The sequence below is a fragment of the Salvelinus alpinus genome, chromosome 4 (genome assembly GCF_045679555.1).
Source record: "Salvelinus alpinus chromosome 4, SLU_Salpinus.1, whole genome shotgun sequence".
In the NCBI taxonomy this organism is placed as follows: domain Eukaryota; kingdom Metazoa; phylum Chordata; class Actinopteri; order Salmoniformes; family Salmonidae; genus Salvelinus; species Salvelinus alpinus.
Window position 1 is genome coordinate 70,969,912 of NC_092089.1, and position 17,690 is coordinate 70,987,601.

At 44.3% G+C, this 17,690-nt stretch overlaps 1 protein-coding gene across 1 annotated transcript in view; it reads right to left on the minus strand.

The window, feature by feature from the left end:
• The window catches only part of LOC139574320 (neuronal acetylcholine receptor subunit beta-2-like), a 27,574-nt gene extending 10,633 nt beyond the window's left edge, over positions 1-16,941 (minus strand). The window contains exon 1 of the mRNA XM_071398791.1: positions 16,259-16,941. Within this exon, the coding sequence (XP_071254892.1) occupies positions 16,259-16,310 (52 nt within the window). The 5' untranslated portion in view covers positions 16,311-16,941. The remainder of the gene's footprint in view (positions 1-16,258) is intronic.
• Between the last annotated feature and the right edge of the window lie 749 nt (positions 16,942-17,690).

Sequence of the window (17,690 nt, forward strand, 5' to 3'; positions counted from 1 at the left end):
GAGGCTGATTAGTTAAAACCGTGTTCCAGCCGGTGTCTATTCCACAAGTTACCACCAGCTAAGGCTATGATGTTAAAATGCCTATTCAGTGTTCCATCTGACTGCGCAATCCACTGTCTCATCAACCAAGCCAGGCAATTTATAAACTTGATCTCCACTGTAAAAATAATTTAGACGTTATATCCCATTTTGTTTAGACTAGCATTTGGTTTTCAACAGTGGAGATTTGCGTTAACCTTGCTGTCTGTCTTTCCGACATTTGCAACATTGTTTCAATATTGAAATTTGATCTCCAGATGTCCCATAATCAACGTGTCGGGAGTCAGGATGAGACAGACACGCTGGCAGCTTTTCTCAACCAGTCGAAATCATGAATCATTTGCTGTCATTCCAGCTTCTGTTTGAAGTTATTGTGTTAGCTGTGTAGTTGGCTAGCTCCTCTGAACAGTGTCCTGGAAATCATGCATCATTAGCTCATTATTATGGATGTATCTAAAAAAAAAAACATTGAAAAAAAACAGCTTAAACAAAAGCAAATGCAGCTACTTTGCTGCTATTCTGGCTGCACTGGTTGAAGGGACTGTGTTAGCCGAAGTTGGCTAGCTAACAAGCAAGGGATGAGAACGTTGCAGCCATCATGGCAACCGAACCGATAGAACGAACGACCAGTCGGCTTGGGTAGAAACCCTAGATTTGGGTCGGAACTATATATTGTGGAAGGATGAAATAGTATGAATAAATTAATCCAAATAACGTTTTCAATGAAAACATGTCAATCATTATTTGAATATGTTGGTAACCCGTTGTATAAATGTGATAATGCCCTCGAAACCAGTGTTTGGAGGATATATTGGCATGGTTTGCCGGCCCGAGATTAACATACTGTATGTTTATACTGTATACACACACTGTACACATTTACTCACACACACACAGACTAAAGCCCCACAGTCCAGGGGCTACTGTATGACAGGGAGCTGATGTGATGATTATCTCCAGTTAACTGGATTAGTCACATGGTTCAGATCAGCTCATTGTACCACTCACACATTCCCTTCCATTAGGATGTTCTCACCCATGTAATGCACTCCAAACGATGGCACCAGGGGTTAACTGAATGGCTTTCAGAGCCTCCACTGTAGCAGACACTATTATCCAGAGTGACTTACAGACAAACACACATCACAGTCATAGGAAGCACATTTGTCCTCAAATAAAGCAGCTATTAGCAAAGTCAGTGCTACTAAGAAAAGACAAGTGTGAGTGTTAGTGCAAGAAAGGCAATGGTGTTAGTAGCCTATACAGTGCTATCAGAAAGTATTCAGACATTTTGCTACGTTACAGCCTTATTCTAAAATGGATTTAAATAAAGAACTGTCCTCGTCAATCTGCACACAATAATCCATAATGACAAAGTGAAACAGGTTTTTAGAAATGTTAAATTAAAAACAGACATACGTTATTTACATAAGTATTCAGACCCTCTGCTATGAGACTCGAAATTGATCTCAGGTGCATCCTGTTTCCATTCATCATCCTTGAGATGTTTCTACAAATGTGGTCAATTCTATTGATTGGACATGGTTTGGAAAGGCACACGCCTGTCTATGTAAGGTCCCACTGTTGACAGTGAGTGTCAGAGCAAAAACCAAGCCATGAGGTCGAAGGAATTGTCCGTAGAGCTCAGAGACAGGATTGTGTCGAGGCACAGATCTGGGGAAGGATACCAGAATATTTCTGCGGCATTAAAGGTCCACAAAAACACAGTGTCCTCCATCATTCTTAAATGGAAGATGTTTGGAACCACCAAGACTCTTCCTAGAGCTGGCTGCCCGGCCAAACTGAGCAATCGGCAGAGAAGGGCCTTGGTCAGGGAGGTGACCAAGAACCCGATGGTCACTCTGACAGAGCTCCAGAGTTCCTCTGTGGAGATGGGAGAACCTTCCAGAAGGACAACCATCTCTGCAGCACTCCACTCAGCAATCAGGCCTTTATGGTAGTGGCCAGACAGAAGCCACTCCTCAGTAAAAGGGACATGACGGCCTGCTTGGAGTTTTCCAAAAGGCACCTAAAGACTCCCAGACCATGAGAAACAAGATTCTCTGGTCTGATGAAACAGCGCCATACGGTAAAGCATGGTGGTGGCAGCATCATGCTATGGGGATGTTTTTCAGCGGCAGGGACTGGGAGACTAGTCAGGATCGAGGGAAAGATGAAAGGAGCAATGTACAGAGAGATCCTTGATGAAAACTTGCTTCAGGGTGCTCAGGACCTCAGACTGGGGTGAAGGTTCACCTTACAACAGATCAACGACCCTAAGCACACAGCCAAGACAACGCAGGAGTGGCTTCGGGATAAATCTCTGAATGTCCTTGAGTGGCCTAGCCAGAGCCCGGAATGGAACCCGCTCGAACATCTCTGGAGAGACCTGAAAATAGCTGTGCAGCAACGCTCCCCATCCAACCTGGCAGAGCTTGAGAAGATCTGCCTGGAAGAATGGGAGAAACTCCCCAAATACATGTGTGCCAAGCTTGTAGCGTCATACCCAAGAAGGCTTGAGGCTGTAATCACTTTCAAAGGTGCTTCAACAAAGTACTAAGTAAAGGGTCTGAATACTTATGTAAATGTGACATTATCTTTTTTTTTTTTATGAGTACATTTGCAAACACTTATAAAAGCCTGTTTTTGATTTGTCATTTTGGGGTATTGTGTGTAGATTGATGAGGGAAACAAACAATTGAATCAATTTTAGAATAAGCCTGTAATGTAACAAAATGTGGAAAAAATCAAGGGGTCTGAATACTTTCCGAATGCACTGTATCAATTATAATTTTGCTGGTAAAAATGTGTTCAACTTCCGCTGAAGTAGCTAGCAAGTTTACTAGATAGCTACAGTAGTTGCTGTGGTAACCAAACAAACAAACTTGCTAGTTTAGCTAACCAAACCATCAGTCCTAACTTGCAATTATGAAAATCGAATTCAACATTGCCAATAATGTTTTCATTTCGACTTTTGCGTTCAAAAGCAGTTCAAACATTGAACATGCAAGAATGAACTATAGCCATTGAATTCTAATGTGCAAATATAACGTACATTATCGGGAAATAATGCACTCTCTTGAACGCCCTTCAAGCTAATCAGAAACAGGTATTCAACAATGCCATGGTATGAGTTGCATTACCAGGTCTTTGTTTACAAAGTCTCTTTCCAGGAACATCATTCAGGATAAAAACATGTTAAGCTTGTATCCATTTAGAGAAGTGAGTGGTGGTGGTTAGTAACATACATACTATAGACCTTCAAGGAGTGAAGTAGGTTGTCTGGCTGGTTAGCTATTCTCAGGAAGAATGTCACCTGAAGGTCAGGCACCTCAGATGCCCCACTGATGAACCCACACTCACTGAGACCCGCACCACTATTACGTCCCAAAGTGGCACCCTATTCCCTATATAGTGCACTTCTTTTGACCAGGGCCCATAGGGATCGATCAGGTGCCATTTGAGATGCAGCCCACCTCTCATCCAGACCACACATCAAATCCTTGACTCTTACACACATATAGGTCTGTACTCTACCTCTAAACAGGCCACACTGCTCTCTAACCCAGAACAGGACACACAGCTCTCTAACCCAGAACAGGACACACAGATCTCTAACCCAGAACAGGACACACAGCTCTCTAACCCAGAACAGGACACACTGCTCTCTAACACAGAACAGGACACACAGCTCTCTAACCCAGAACAGGACACACAGCTCTCTAACCCAGAACAGGACACACAGCTCTCTAACCCAGAACAGGACACACAGCTCTCTAACCCAGAACAGGACACACAGCTCTCTAACCCAGAACAGGACACACAGATCTCTAACACAGAACAGGTTACACTGCTCTCTAACCCAGAACAGGACACACTGCTCTCTAACACAGAACAGGTTACACTGCTCTCTAACCCAGAACAGGACACACTGCTCTCTAACCCAGAACAGGACACACAGATCTCTAACACAGAACAGGACACACAGATCTCTAACCCAGAACAGGACACACAGCTCTCTAACCCAGAACAGGACACACAGATCTCTAACCCAGAACAGGACACACAGCTCTCTAACCCAGAACAGGACACACAGATCTCTAACCCAGAACAGGACACACAGCTCTCTAACCCAGAACAGGACACACAGATCTCTAACCCAGAACAGGACACACAGCTCTCTAACCCAGAACAGGACACACTGCTCTCTAACCCAGAACAGGACACACTGCTCTCTAACACAGAACAGGTCACACTGCTCTCTAACACAGAACAGGTTACACTGCTTTCTAACACAGAACAGGACACACTGCTCTCTAACACAGAACAGGACACACTGCTCTCTAACACAGAACAGGTCACACTGCTCTCTAACACAGAACAGGTCACACTGCTCTCTAACACTGATCATTCTTATAATCCTATGGGCGCTCTTGACTCTACTTCAAAGATCTACTGGCTTACAAAATGATTGACAGAAGTGGGAGTATGTAAGATTTACACTGTAAGTCTTCATTTTGAGAGGCAGAGGCGTGGCAAAGGAGAAACAGAGACAGACAAAGAGCATGAGGACTTTGTTTCAGACCAATGCATAATATCCCTCTCTTCCTATTCCTCCTCTTCCTCCCACCCACTGCACTCTAACTGCATCAATAATTAATCTGAACTCAAATAAAAACAGCATCATCTCACATGCAGAACGCCTGAAACACAATCAAAGGTTATACTCTGACGCTTTTATTTCCAACCGGGCAAAACAACAACAGTCTCTTCCGCAATGCACAAACACACTTGATTAGACTTCAGACAAATGCTCAGAGCAACATATTTTGGTTTCTTGTGGGAAAAGACACCATCTAACACATATTCTACTTCTTCATGGGCAGAAGTATCCAGTCAGTAAATTATTTAATGACCCACCATCTACAGTATGGTGGCCTTGTCTTGTCATGGCCAACTACTTCCGCTGCGTCTGCCTCTGCCCTGCCCCTATATCTCCCAGCATTCAACTGGTTTAGCTACGTACTGCAGTAGCAGTATGTCATAGTTATGACCAGAGCCATATATTGACATCTCTCTATACTGAACAGAAATATAAACGCAACATGTAAAGTGTTGGTCCCATGTTCCATGAGCTGAATTAAAAGATCCCAGAAAATGCACAAAAAGCTTATTTGTTTACAGTCCTGTTGGTGAGACTTTCTCATTTGCCAATATAATCCATCCACGTGACAGGTGTGGTATATCAAGAAGCTGAATAAACAGCATGATCATTACACAGGTGCACCTTCTGCTGGGGACAACAAAAGGCCACTTTAAAATGTGCAGTTTTGTCACACTACCACTCATCTCCTCGGCTTTCGAGCCTCTCCAGAGGGCAACGATCTTCTCAAAGTTGGACCTTTGGAACGCCTACCATCTGATTCGGATATGGGAAGGAGACAAATGGAAGACATTTTTTAACACGGCTAGTGGGCACTACGAGTACCTTGTTATGCCATTGCGATGACCAGCACTCCCGCAGTGTTCCGGGCCCTGGTCAACGATGTGCTCCGTGACATGTTGAAACGGTTCGTGTTTGCCTACCTTGACGACATCCTCGTTTTTTCCCGGTCAGCTCAAGAACACGTCCTTCACGTCCGACAGATCATTCGACCTCTCCTGGAGAACCAGCTTTTTGTTAAAGCAGAAAAGTGTGAATTCCATCGCTCCACCATCTCCTTCCTAGGGTACGTCATTGCTGCTGGAAATATTCCGATGGACTCTGAAAAGCTGCATCTCTTCGCTTTCCTTTCCCATCATCTTAACCCCGCTGAGAGGAACTACAACATGGGCAATCGAGAACTACTCGCAGTGAAGATGGCGTTGGAGGAGTGGAGGCACTGGTTAGAGGAGGTGGAACATCCATTCATAGTGTGGTCTAATCACAAAAACCTGGAATGTCTCTGCACTGCCAAGCGCCTCAACTCTAGGCAAGCTCGATGGGCCCTGCTATTCACTCGGTTCAACTTTACTATCTCCTACCACCCGGGGTCCAAGAATGTGAAGCCTGATGCGCTCTCACACCTCTATAGCCCCGCTGCTACACCGTCGGACCCCGAGACCATCCTCCCTATCTCTTGTCTTGCGGCTGCACTCAACTGGGGTGTAGAGAACCAGGTCCGTGAGGCACAGCATTCCCATCTGGACCCTGGGGGGATGCCCGGCTAACCCAATGTTTGTCCCGGACTCTGCCCGTTCCCCGATCCTGAAATGGGCTCATTCCTCCAGACTGGCCTGCCATCCTGGTGGTACACCATGGTTCCTGACGTCTCCGCGTTTGTTGCCGCCTGCATTGTGTGTGCTCAGAATTCAACCCTGCGGCAAGCTCCGGCTGGCTTCCTTCAACTACTCCCTGTTCCTCACCACCCCTGGTCCCATATATCCCTGGACTTCATCACTGCTCTCCCTCCATCAGATGGCAACACCACTATCCTTACGGTGGTGGATAGGTTTTCCAAGGCCGCCCATATCATTCCCCTTCCCAAGTTACCGTCAGCCAAGGAGACGGCCCAGCTCATGGTGCAGCACGTCTTCCGGTGGACATGGTCTCTGATCGCGGTCCTCAGTTCTCGTCCCGGTTCTGGAAGGCATTCTGCACCCTCATTGGGCCGTCAACCCCAGTCCAACGGCCAGTCAGAGCGAGCCAATCTTGGAGACGGCTCTTTGCTGCCTCGTCTCCGCTAACCCCACCACCTGGAGCCAGCAACTCGTATGGGTGGAATAAGCTCGCAACACCCATCCCTGATCGGCCACTGGTCTCTCGCCTTTCGAGTGTTCCTTGTGATATCAGCCTCCACTCTTTCCTGACAAGACTCCCTCATGGAGTCTGTTTCTGACCGTTTGAGCAGACACATGCACATTTGTGGCCTGCTGGAGGTCATTTTGCAGGGCTCTGGCAGTGCACCTCCTTGCACAAAGGCGGAGGTAGCGGTCCTGCTGCTGGGTTGTTGCCCTCCTACGGCCTCCTCCACGTCTCCTGATGTACTGGCCTGTCTCCTGTTAGCGCCTCCATGCTCTGGACACTACGCTGACAGACACAGCAAACCTTTTTGCCACAGCTCGCATTGATGTGCCATCCTGGATGAACTGCACTACCTGAGCCACTTGTGTGGGTTGTAGACTCCGTCTCATGCTACCACTAGAGTGAGAGCACCGCCAGCATTCAAAATTGACCAAAACATCAGCCAGGAAGCATAGGAACTGAGAAGTGGTCTGTGGTCACCACCTGCAGAATCACTCCTTTTTTGGGGGTGTCTTGCTAATTGCCTATAATTTCCACCTTTTGTCTATTCCATTTGCACAACAGCATGAGAAATGTATTGTCAATCAGTGTTGCTTCCTAAGTGGACAGTTTGATTTCATAGAAGTGTGATTGACTTGGAGTTACATTGTGTTGTTTAAGTGTTCCCTTTATTTTTTTGAGCAGTGTATAATATACAAACAATATATATATATATTTTTTTTTTCTGTAAATGGGTTTGGTTATGATAGCTCAGATATTGTAGCTGTAGCTGCCTATGGTGGTCTATGTTGGTTAACCTTGTGTTTTGGGTGTGTTTTATCTGCTCTGACTGTTAACCTTGTTTTGTGGGTGTGTTTTGTCTGATCTGACCGTTAACCTTGTTTTTTAGGTGTGTTTTGGCTGATCTGACTGTTAACCTTGTGTTGTGGGTGTGTTTTGTCTGATCTGACTGTTAACCTTGTGTTGTGGGTGTGATTTGTCTGCTCTGACCATGATTCTTGTGAAGGTGCTAATTGTGTTGACTGGTATCATTGCCATAACTATGCAGTTTGTAAATTTCCTGCGCTGGCAGTCCTAGGCTGTGGTAGGTTGTGTTTGAACTGTTGTTGTTGTTGTTGTTGTTGTTGTTGTTGGTGGTGGTGGTGGTGGTGGTGGTGGTGGTGGTGGTGGTGGTGGTGGTGGTGGTGGTGGTGGTGGTGGTGGTGGTGGTGTGTGTGTGTGTGTGTGTGTGTGTGTGTGTGTGTGTGTGTGCGTGTGCTCCCAGTCTCAGCTGTGACAGTAGCACTTGTGTTGCAGACGACATTACACTCCCACGCTGAGAATAACTATACCCTCACATCAGCCCTCCTCCAGCCTACTCATCTCCTCTCTTCCCCTCACCCCCCCTCCTCCTCTCCCTCTCTTCCCTTGCTCTCCTCCCCCTCTCCTCTCCCCTTTTCCCTCCTCTCCCCTCTTCCCTTGCTCTCTCATCCCTCATCTCCTTTATTCCCTTGCTCTCTTCTCCCCTTTCCACTCCTCCGTTGCCTTCCTCTGCTCTCCTCTCCTCTACTCCCCCTCCCTTCCCTTACTCTCCTCCCACATCTCTTCTCTTCCCTTGCTCTCATCTCCCCTCTCTTTCCTCTCGCTTCCTCTCCTCTTCCCTTTCCCTCCCCTGCTCTGCTCTCCTCTCCAGCGACAGTAACAGGTTACAAGTGCAGGTCGAGCGGAGCGAAGGCAGGAGAGGGAGACTGGTTTTCTTCTGTTCTCTTCTCCCCGTGTGTCATTCTCACATCAACCAATGTGGCCTGGAGCAGGAGAGGGAGCGGAGCCTGGTTTCTAAAACCAACTGATTCAACTCCTGCTGCTGGCTCTCACAGAACGTCATCTACATAAGAGACCCCTCGACTTCTTTCTCTCTCTTTCATTGTCTCTCTTTCTATCTTTCTGTCTATCCCTTTCATAAAGAGACCAAAATCCCAATCATTTACCATGCCTGCTTTTATTATACCAGCTTTTTGGTGTATCTTAAAAAAAAACATTGTAAATTAAAAGCCACCTAAAGACCTGGTCATGATTCCTGCATTTTCACAGACCCTGTAACCAAAATACAGGTATCGGGTCTGTGTGACTGGTTCGCTACTTTTTTGCAGGTAAATTCATTAATACTGCCATTGTTTAACACATCCCTCATTTTAAATGCATACAGCCCCCACGGTTTAACAACACCCCCCAACCCCTCCCAATTTTCCAGTTACCCACGGATATGTAAATAAGGGGCTGTTTGAAAGGGGGTCATGTAAACATTGAATTATGATTTTTTACCGGTAATATACCAAATGTTCTGTCTGAAAAGGGTATAATCTCTCACTTTCTCTCTCTCTCTCTTTCTCCCCTTTTTCTCCCTCTCGATCTCTCTATCGCATTTTCTTCTGCTCTCTGAATATGGTCTCCAGATTATTCGCCGAGGTATTCTGCCAATTCTTTCCTAAACAGTGTTTCTGAAATATTTCAAATATCACCTCAGGAATGGACAGGATCGAGACCACAGTGATGCACTAACGATTCTCATTCAAACAAGTGATACTGTAGGACACCTACAATGTTCATTGAATCACTAGCATTGCCTGTCAGTGAGTACGCACGTCTACACTGTAAACTTTGTCAAGTGGAAAACATCAACATAATAATAGCCACACGTAATAGTACAAACACACAACAAAGCCTTACGCAGCTCCAAAGGCCCACAAACTATGTTTTTAACACAAGAGAGAGGTGATTTCCATAGCCCGGCGGGATGTGGGGGAGGGTGGGGGGTTGCGGGGGTGCAGACTGCGAAATAGTCAATTAATGCTACGCAAAGTATCTCTGCTGACTCTATCTTGCGCTTACCCTATGCACACTACATTGACACTTCCACTCAAAACCCACAGACATTCACATACTGTACACTACATATGCACACACACAAACACACACATACGCAGACTCTCACACTCTCACACACACACTTCTACACTCATAATTTGCTGCTGCTACTCTGTTCTTTATTTTACTCTTATTATTTTCTATCCTGATGCCTAGTCAGTTTACCCTGTCTTCAAGTCTACCTCAAATATCTCGTACCTCTGCACGTTGATCTGGTACTGGTACGTCCTGTATAGAGCTCCACATTGATCTGGCACTGGTACGTCCTGTATAGAGCTCCATTCTTGTGTATTTTATTTTATTCCTCTTATGTTACTATTTTATTGTCATTATTATTTTAAAACTCTGCATTGTTGGGAAGGGCTCATAAGCAAAGATTTAAAGGTTATGTCTACATCAGTTGTATTCAGCGCATGTGACGAATAAAATGTGACTGGATTTGCATACGTGCAGCAAGCTAAAGACTGCTAGCATGTGATTGCCCTTCCTGCACTCCTGGTTATTGAGCAGCCCAGCACTGAGCAGCCCAACATTGAGCAGCCCAACATTGAGCAGCCCAACATTGAGCAGCCAGATAAAAAGCAAGAGATCTAGACAGAGTGCCAGACAGTGAGAACATTAAGCTAAACTCCAGTGAGGCAGCTGTTTCCAGACAGAGTGAGACGAGAGGTGACAGTGACACAGTCACGCTATGTTGTCTTCCTAGAGCTCTCAGAGGACAGGCAGAGTGTCTAGTCTACAGGTGCTCCCTACATGTCCGCAGGAGGAAGATAAGCCATGTTAGAAAAACACATTAAGCAACCTACTGCACTGGAAGTTAGACATTTTACATCTTCATATCAACCATGCGTTACCAGCCCGCCTTAAAATGACACCATGTGTCATGAGAGTTTATGTTTATGTCATTTTATCAAGAAAATGTAAGAGTTACAAACCAACTTTTCAATGCAACCTCACCTGACCTGACATGACGACCACTCTTTAGGCCTACCTGAGAATCCAAGTATCTAGTCTTGGGAGACTAGACATATGCTTTTGGTGTGACCATCTGGTGCCGGAGGAGATGGCTGCCGTTTAACGATCCCCTAACCAATTGTGCTATTGTGTGTGTTTTTTCGTAACTTATATTGTACATAATGTTTCTGTCACCGTGTCTTATGACCAAAAAGAGCTTCTAGATATCAGGACAGCAATTACTCACCCCATACTGGAGAAAAACTTTTTCTTTAACGTGTCGGACGGGAAGGATTTACTTCAGACGTCCGACAAGGCCCTCATCCCCGTCATTCGCATGAGAAAGAGACAGAGATATCAGGGACGAAGGTCTTGGTGCCTTGTAAGGATCCGATGGCGAGCGGGTAATCTCCCTTTACCATCGGTCCTATTAGCCAACGTACAATCAATGGAAAATAAAAATAGACGAACTACGATCACGTATATCCTACCAACAGGACATTAAAAACTGTAGTATCTTATGTTTCACCGAGTCGTGGCTGAACGACGACATGAATAACATACAGCTGGCGGGTTTTAAGATTTTTTCGGCAGGATAGAACAACGGCCTCTGGTAAGACAAGGGGTGACAGTCTATGTATATTTGTAAACAACAGCTGGTGCACAATATTTCTTGAGGCTAGGGACTATTTTTCTCAGTTTCCGCCTGCCTGATGTGCCCGAAGTAAACTACCTGTTACTCAGGCCCAGAAGCCAGGATATGCATATAATTGGTACCATTGGATAGAAAACTTTGAAGTTTGTAGAAATGTTAAAATAATGTATGAGACTATAACACAATTGATATGGTAGGAGAAAATCCAAAGAGAAACCAACCAGAATTTTTGTTTTCTTGAGATCCCATGTTCTTACAATGGAAAGCTATGGGGCATATGTAATTCCAGCTCCCAGATTGCAATTCCTATGGCTTCCACTAGATGTCAACAGTCTTTGATCAATGTTTCAGGCTTGTTTCTTCCCAAACGAGGACGAATTTTGAGTTTTAGCACTGGGAGTCAGAGTTGGAAATCAGTCTGTGCGCGCACGACGAAGAGGACACGCACCTGCTAATTTTGCTTTTCTATTGAACATACTTCTTTCCGTATGAAATATTATAGTTTAATTACATTTTAGGGTACCTGAGGATTAAATAGCAGGTATTTTGACTTGTTATAACAAAGTTTAGCAGTAGCTTTTTGGATTTCTTTCTCTGCATGTTGAACGAATGGATTACTGAAATCGATGGCGCCAACTAAACTGACTTTTTGAGATATAAAGAAGGATTTTATCTAACAAAACGACCATGCATGTTGTAGCTGGGACCCTTTGGATTGCAAATCAGAGGAAGATTTTCAAAAAGTAAGTGAATATTTAATCGCTATTTGTGATTTTATGAAGCCTGTGCTGGTTGAAAAAATATTTTGATGTGGGGCACCGTCCTCAAACAATCGCATGGCTGTAAAGCCTATTGTAAATCAGACAATGCAGTTAGATGAACAAGACTTGAAGCTTTTGACCGATATAAGACACTTGTATGTACCTAAATGTTTAATATCCATATTTTTTATGATTATTTATTTGAATTGCGCGCCCTCCAAATTCACCGGAAGATGTCGACAGGTGTCCCGCTGGTGGGACGCCTAGCCCTAAGGAAGTCTTGAGGTTTTGCTCACCTGAGGTAGAGTATCTCATGATAAGCTGTTTAGCAAGAGAGATTTCATCTATATTCTTCGTAGCTGTCTATTTACCACCACAAACCGATGCTGGCACTAAGACCACACTCAATGAGCTGTATACAGCTAGGAAAACGCTCATCCAGAGGCAGCGCTCCTAGTGGCCAGGGACTTTAATGCAGAGAAACTTAAATCCGCTTCACTTAATTTCTACCAGCATGTTAAATGTGAAACCAGAGGGGGAAAAAACTCTAGACCACCTTTACTCCACACACAGAGACGAGTACAAAGCTCTCCCTCGCCCTCCATTTGGCAAATCTGACCATAATTACATCCTCCTGATTCCTGTTTACAAGCAAAAACTAAAGCAGGAAGCATCAGTGACTCGGTCAATAACAAAGTGGTCAGATGAAGCAGATGCTAAGCTACAGAACTGTTTTACTAGCACAGACTGGAATATGTTCAGGGATTTTTCTGACGGCATTGAAGAGTACACCACATCAGTCACTGGCTTCATCAATAAGCCCATTGATGATGTCGTCCCCACAGTGACCGTACATACATTTCCCAACCAGAAGCCATGGAGTACAGGCAACATCCACACTGAGCTAAAGGGTAGAGCGGCCACTTTCAAGGAGCGGGACTCTAACCCGGTAGCTTAAAAGAAATCCCGCTATGCCCTCTGACGAACCATCAAACAGGTAAAGCGTCAATACAGGACTAAGACTGAATCGTACTACACCGGCTCCAATGCTCGTTGGATGTAGCAGGGCTTGCAAACTATTACAGACTACAAAGGGAAGCACAGCCATGAGCTGTCCAGTGACACGAGCCTACCAGATGAGCTAAATTACTTCTATGCTCGCTTCGAGGCAAGTAACACTGAAACATGCATGAGAGCATCAGATGTTCCGGACGACTCTGTGATTACGCTCTTCGTAGTCGAAGTGAGTAAGACCATTAAAGAGGTCAACATACACAAGGCCCAGATGGATTACCAGGACGTGTACTCTGAGCATGCCCTGACCAACTGGCAATTGTCTTCACTGACATTTTCAACCTGTCCCTGACTGAGTCTGTAATACCAACATGTTTCAAGCAGACCACCATAGTCCCTGTGCCCAGGAAAAAGAGGACCGAGCACGCCCCCATTCACATCGACGGGGCTGTAGTGGAGCAGGTTGAGAGTTTCAAGTTCCTTGGTGTCCACATCACCAACAAACTATCATGGTCCAAATACACTAATCAAATAAAATTTGATTTGAAATAGTATCTTTTAAAAGCCCCAGGGTGGGTTGCACCAACATGGATTAACTCTGAAACTGGGTTAAATCAAGGTTTATCTATTAATCTTGTTGCACCAAATTTTAAACCTAGTTTTAAATAAATCCCAGTTAAATGAAATCCTTCCACTAATCTAAGTTTAGTTTTCACGTTGAACACAGATTAAAGTTAATCCTGTTGCTCAATGAATTAAAAGAAATATATACATTTAGATTGAAGATTAATTCTAAACTGCCACTTGAGGTGGTTTAACTGATAAAATGGCAGCATATCTACTGTGGAGAGACCAAAACGAGTTCCTCAGAGAATAATTATTATGCAACATGCTGTAACGGGCCTGATAACGGTAACATTGTAGTGAAGTAACGTTAGCATTAACACATCATAGGCATTGATATTTACCAATTATTTATGCTTACTAAATATTGGTGGGTCAAATTGTCCGTCGTCATCATAGGGGTTTTGAAGAGGGGCAAACTGCTGGAGAATCATATCGCATATATTTTGGGTGATAGGATGAATTCCCTTGGACAGAGGCTCCCGTCTGAAATAGCCCCCGCCTCTCCTCTGCAGCATCCTTTTTGGCTTTCGCTTTTAAGTTTTTCCCATACGATTTGGGTCCCTCTTCTCTTTAATCCGTGTCGATCTATTAAATTTGTCGCAAAAAATGGCCCAGGTGTCTTCCTTCATTTTTGACAGTCGTGTTGTCTGTCTTTTTATCCTCCAGTACATCTCCATCAGCTCTGAGAAATTTTTACTTCTTTGACGTGCAATGATCAGGTGGCTAGCGGACAAATAATACAGTTGCTAAATAACTTTAAGTAACGACAATAATAAACAATATTGTATGCTAGCTAGCTTGGTTTATAAGCTAGCTAGCTACCTTAGCTAACAAATTAGTTTTCTGTCTAGTACTGGCAAATAACGGATTTTATTTCAAATCAGGCAACACATGAGAACCTTTCACGGTGGAGTTGAAGTAGTTATAACGTTACATTGTTATTATTTTATCAAGGAACAGAAACTTTGTGGCCTCATTTGTCAATTAGGCTAGCTACTTCATTTCAACTCATGAAATACCTCATAAATTGGTGTAACATGTCACTAATCACAGTTTAAAACCGTTAGTCATAGATTTACTGATCAAGATTTAAAATTAATTGGTGCAACACATCTCTGATTAATTACAAACCTAGATTTACAAAACCTAGATTAGCTCTAATCCTAGATTAATTTAAACCATGTTGGTACAATCCACCCCCAATGTTCACCAACAGCATAGAGTAGACTGAGCTGAAGAGCGTGACTATACTGAAATGTATCCTAATTCAGCACCATGGAAAGCGTTGGTGAAGAGGCCCTAATTCAGCACCGTGGACAGCGTCAGTCAAGGGGCTCTAATTCAGCACTGTGGACAGCATCTGTCAAAGGGGCCCTAGTTCAGCAGCATGGACAGCATCAGTCAAGGGGACAATAATTCAGCATCATGGATAGTGTCGGTCAAGGGGGCCCTAATTCAGCACCATGGATAGCGTCAGTCAAGGGCAGACCAGGGCTTTTGGCACCGCTTGGTTGCTATACAGTAGCTGACCAGCTCGTGACTGACATATGCAGAATGAAAGGGCTTGATAAAGATGGCCTAGGGCCAATAAGGAAACAAAAAAGGTGACACACTGACGCACATATGTACATATCTATGTTGTAGAGATAACTCAAAATAAAATAAAAGCATTCCTCTTTGGGTTTGAGTCAAATTCAACTGAGGCTATTGTTCCAAATCCTAGATGGAATGGCAACTTGATGTCCTTCCTAATCATCAGCAGCAGTGGGCTTTGCGCAAACCAAACCATTACGCACAATTAGCCATAATGAAATCATAATAGCCTAATTAAGCATGTTTAATTGGCATTGTGTGAATTCAATTAGACACAAAATGGAAATTCCCTGTCGGTTAAAAAGCTGTCATAAAATGTATATAATGTCACAAGATTTCAAAGACACGTGATGTGAGTCAGTTTTATCATTTAATAAATTCGGCCAAAAGCTTCCAACATTAGCCTAATAAAGTTGGCTAGGCCTACTGTAGGCCTCCTTTGTGAAATTCGGAGACTTCTCTCTGAGCCTGTGTATGTATATGACACATTTATGCGTAGTGCATAACAGCCAGCGTGTATTAGTTGTGTAAAATAATGCACGTTAGTTAATCGAGGCATGTTAAAAATCACGTGCTTAACACAATCTGACGCACGGAAAACTACTTTCCCCACTGGACTATAATGTCCCGTTGAAAATATATAATGTTATCAAACCAGGGCAACAATTAAAACATCACAATCACTTCCAACAGTATCATAGAAACAATTATACACATAATCCCCGTTACGCATAGCCTATATCCAGACAGGAATGAGAATATTTGTCATTATGTATCCTCTAGGTCTTGAAATTCACAAGAAAGTATGATTCACTCTCCAACTGTAAGCATCATGGACATGCAGGGTGTGTCGCGGCCAAATTACAACATCGAGAAGCCATGGTAGGCTATTGCTATATGGGCCTGTCTAAGTATAGGATTACCCACTTGCCACCGTGAGAACCAGGAGAGCGAACGCTGCTGTCATCCGGGCTGCCATCGCCGTTCGCTCTCTCCACTGCGCCCCTGAGATCCGAAAAACTTGGAGATGGACGAGTTTCCTGTTTCCCCCCTCTTTCGCTCCCACTGTGAAAATGGAAAATAATACCAGAGATCGCACACACCAGCGCGTAATAAGAGGGTAACTTAAGATGTCATTTTAAGTCGTTGGTATCCGACGATCCCGTTAGTTTGATAAAGGGGGAGGCTTCAAATCTCGTTATGAGGCGAGGGTTGTTGAGTCTTCGCAGATGAGGTGCGTCTGAGTGGGGCTACGTGTCCAATCCCCGCCAGTCATGGAACTGCCAGTGCACTGCAAACCGGGGGTGCAGAAACGGAGTCCCTAATTCCACTTGAGTATTAAAATGTTATTTTTCCCAAAATTTGGCGGCTATGAAGATGGATGGCGAGTTACGGGAGATAAGGTAATCCCGTTGATGGTAGACTGTCCAGCCATTGCCTACTGTAGATAAAATATTAAAGCGGTCGTCCTCACTTTGCGCTTGCCAGTCTGGTGCGCTCTCCGTCGGGCGGCGGAAGGTTCCGGTCTCTATCGCTCAGTTTTGATCTAGCCTACACAGTTGCTATTTGTGACAACAAATAGAAAGCAATTACAGTAGAGTTCCCCGAGGCGATCGGCTATTCTAATAGACTGCATTTACTTATTTTAATTGAATGGGGATTAATCCTTGGAAAAACACATTTTGGTTTAAAGTAAAACCCCATGGGTCGCCACTCAAAAAAACTAAACAAAATAAACGCTTTTAATGTGAAAAATAAAATAATAAACGTGTACTTTTCAGGCTTCACAAGCAGTCATCACCATAACACATGATCATGGCAGAGAAAAACACTGCGTGCCCTTAAAGATCTATGTAGAGAGAGATTGATAGCCCATGCAGAATAACCATGCGGGCGCCATGATGCCTGATATCATAGTTATCAGCATTAAACACATTAGACCCGGGTGCACCACATGGAGCAGTCCCATCCCTCTAGCCTGAAGAGAGATGCTGGTTGGGGAGAGGTGTGCATCATGGGGCAGGGCTTTGGGTGTGGAATAATCTTTAACCCATAACAGAGATGTCTGATAAATGAATGGTTATCTAAGAAAAATGAGCAGGTTAATATACAGTATTTACACCAGAGGTGAAACGTTTATGGGCGCTTCACTGAGGTGGATATTCAAGGGCCCAAAACGGGGCCATTTAGAGTCCTTGTTGAAAAGTTGACTCACTGTGTTCTGGTCCCAGTCTGGTTGAAAGGTCAACCCCCACTCTGGTTGAAGGTCAACCCTTACTCTGGACAAGGTCTGTATTGTAGCATATCCCAAAAGTGAATGTGGGCCTTAGCACTGAGCATAGGCCTACAGTGACACATA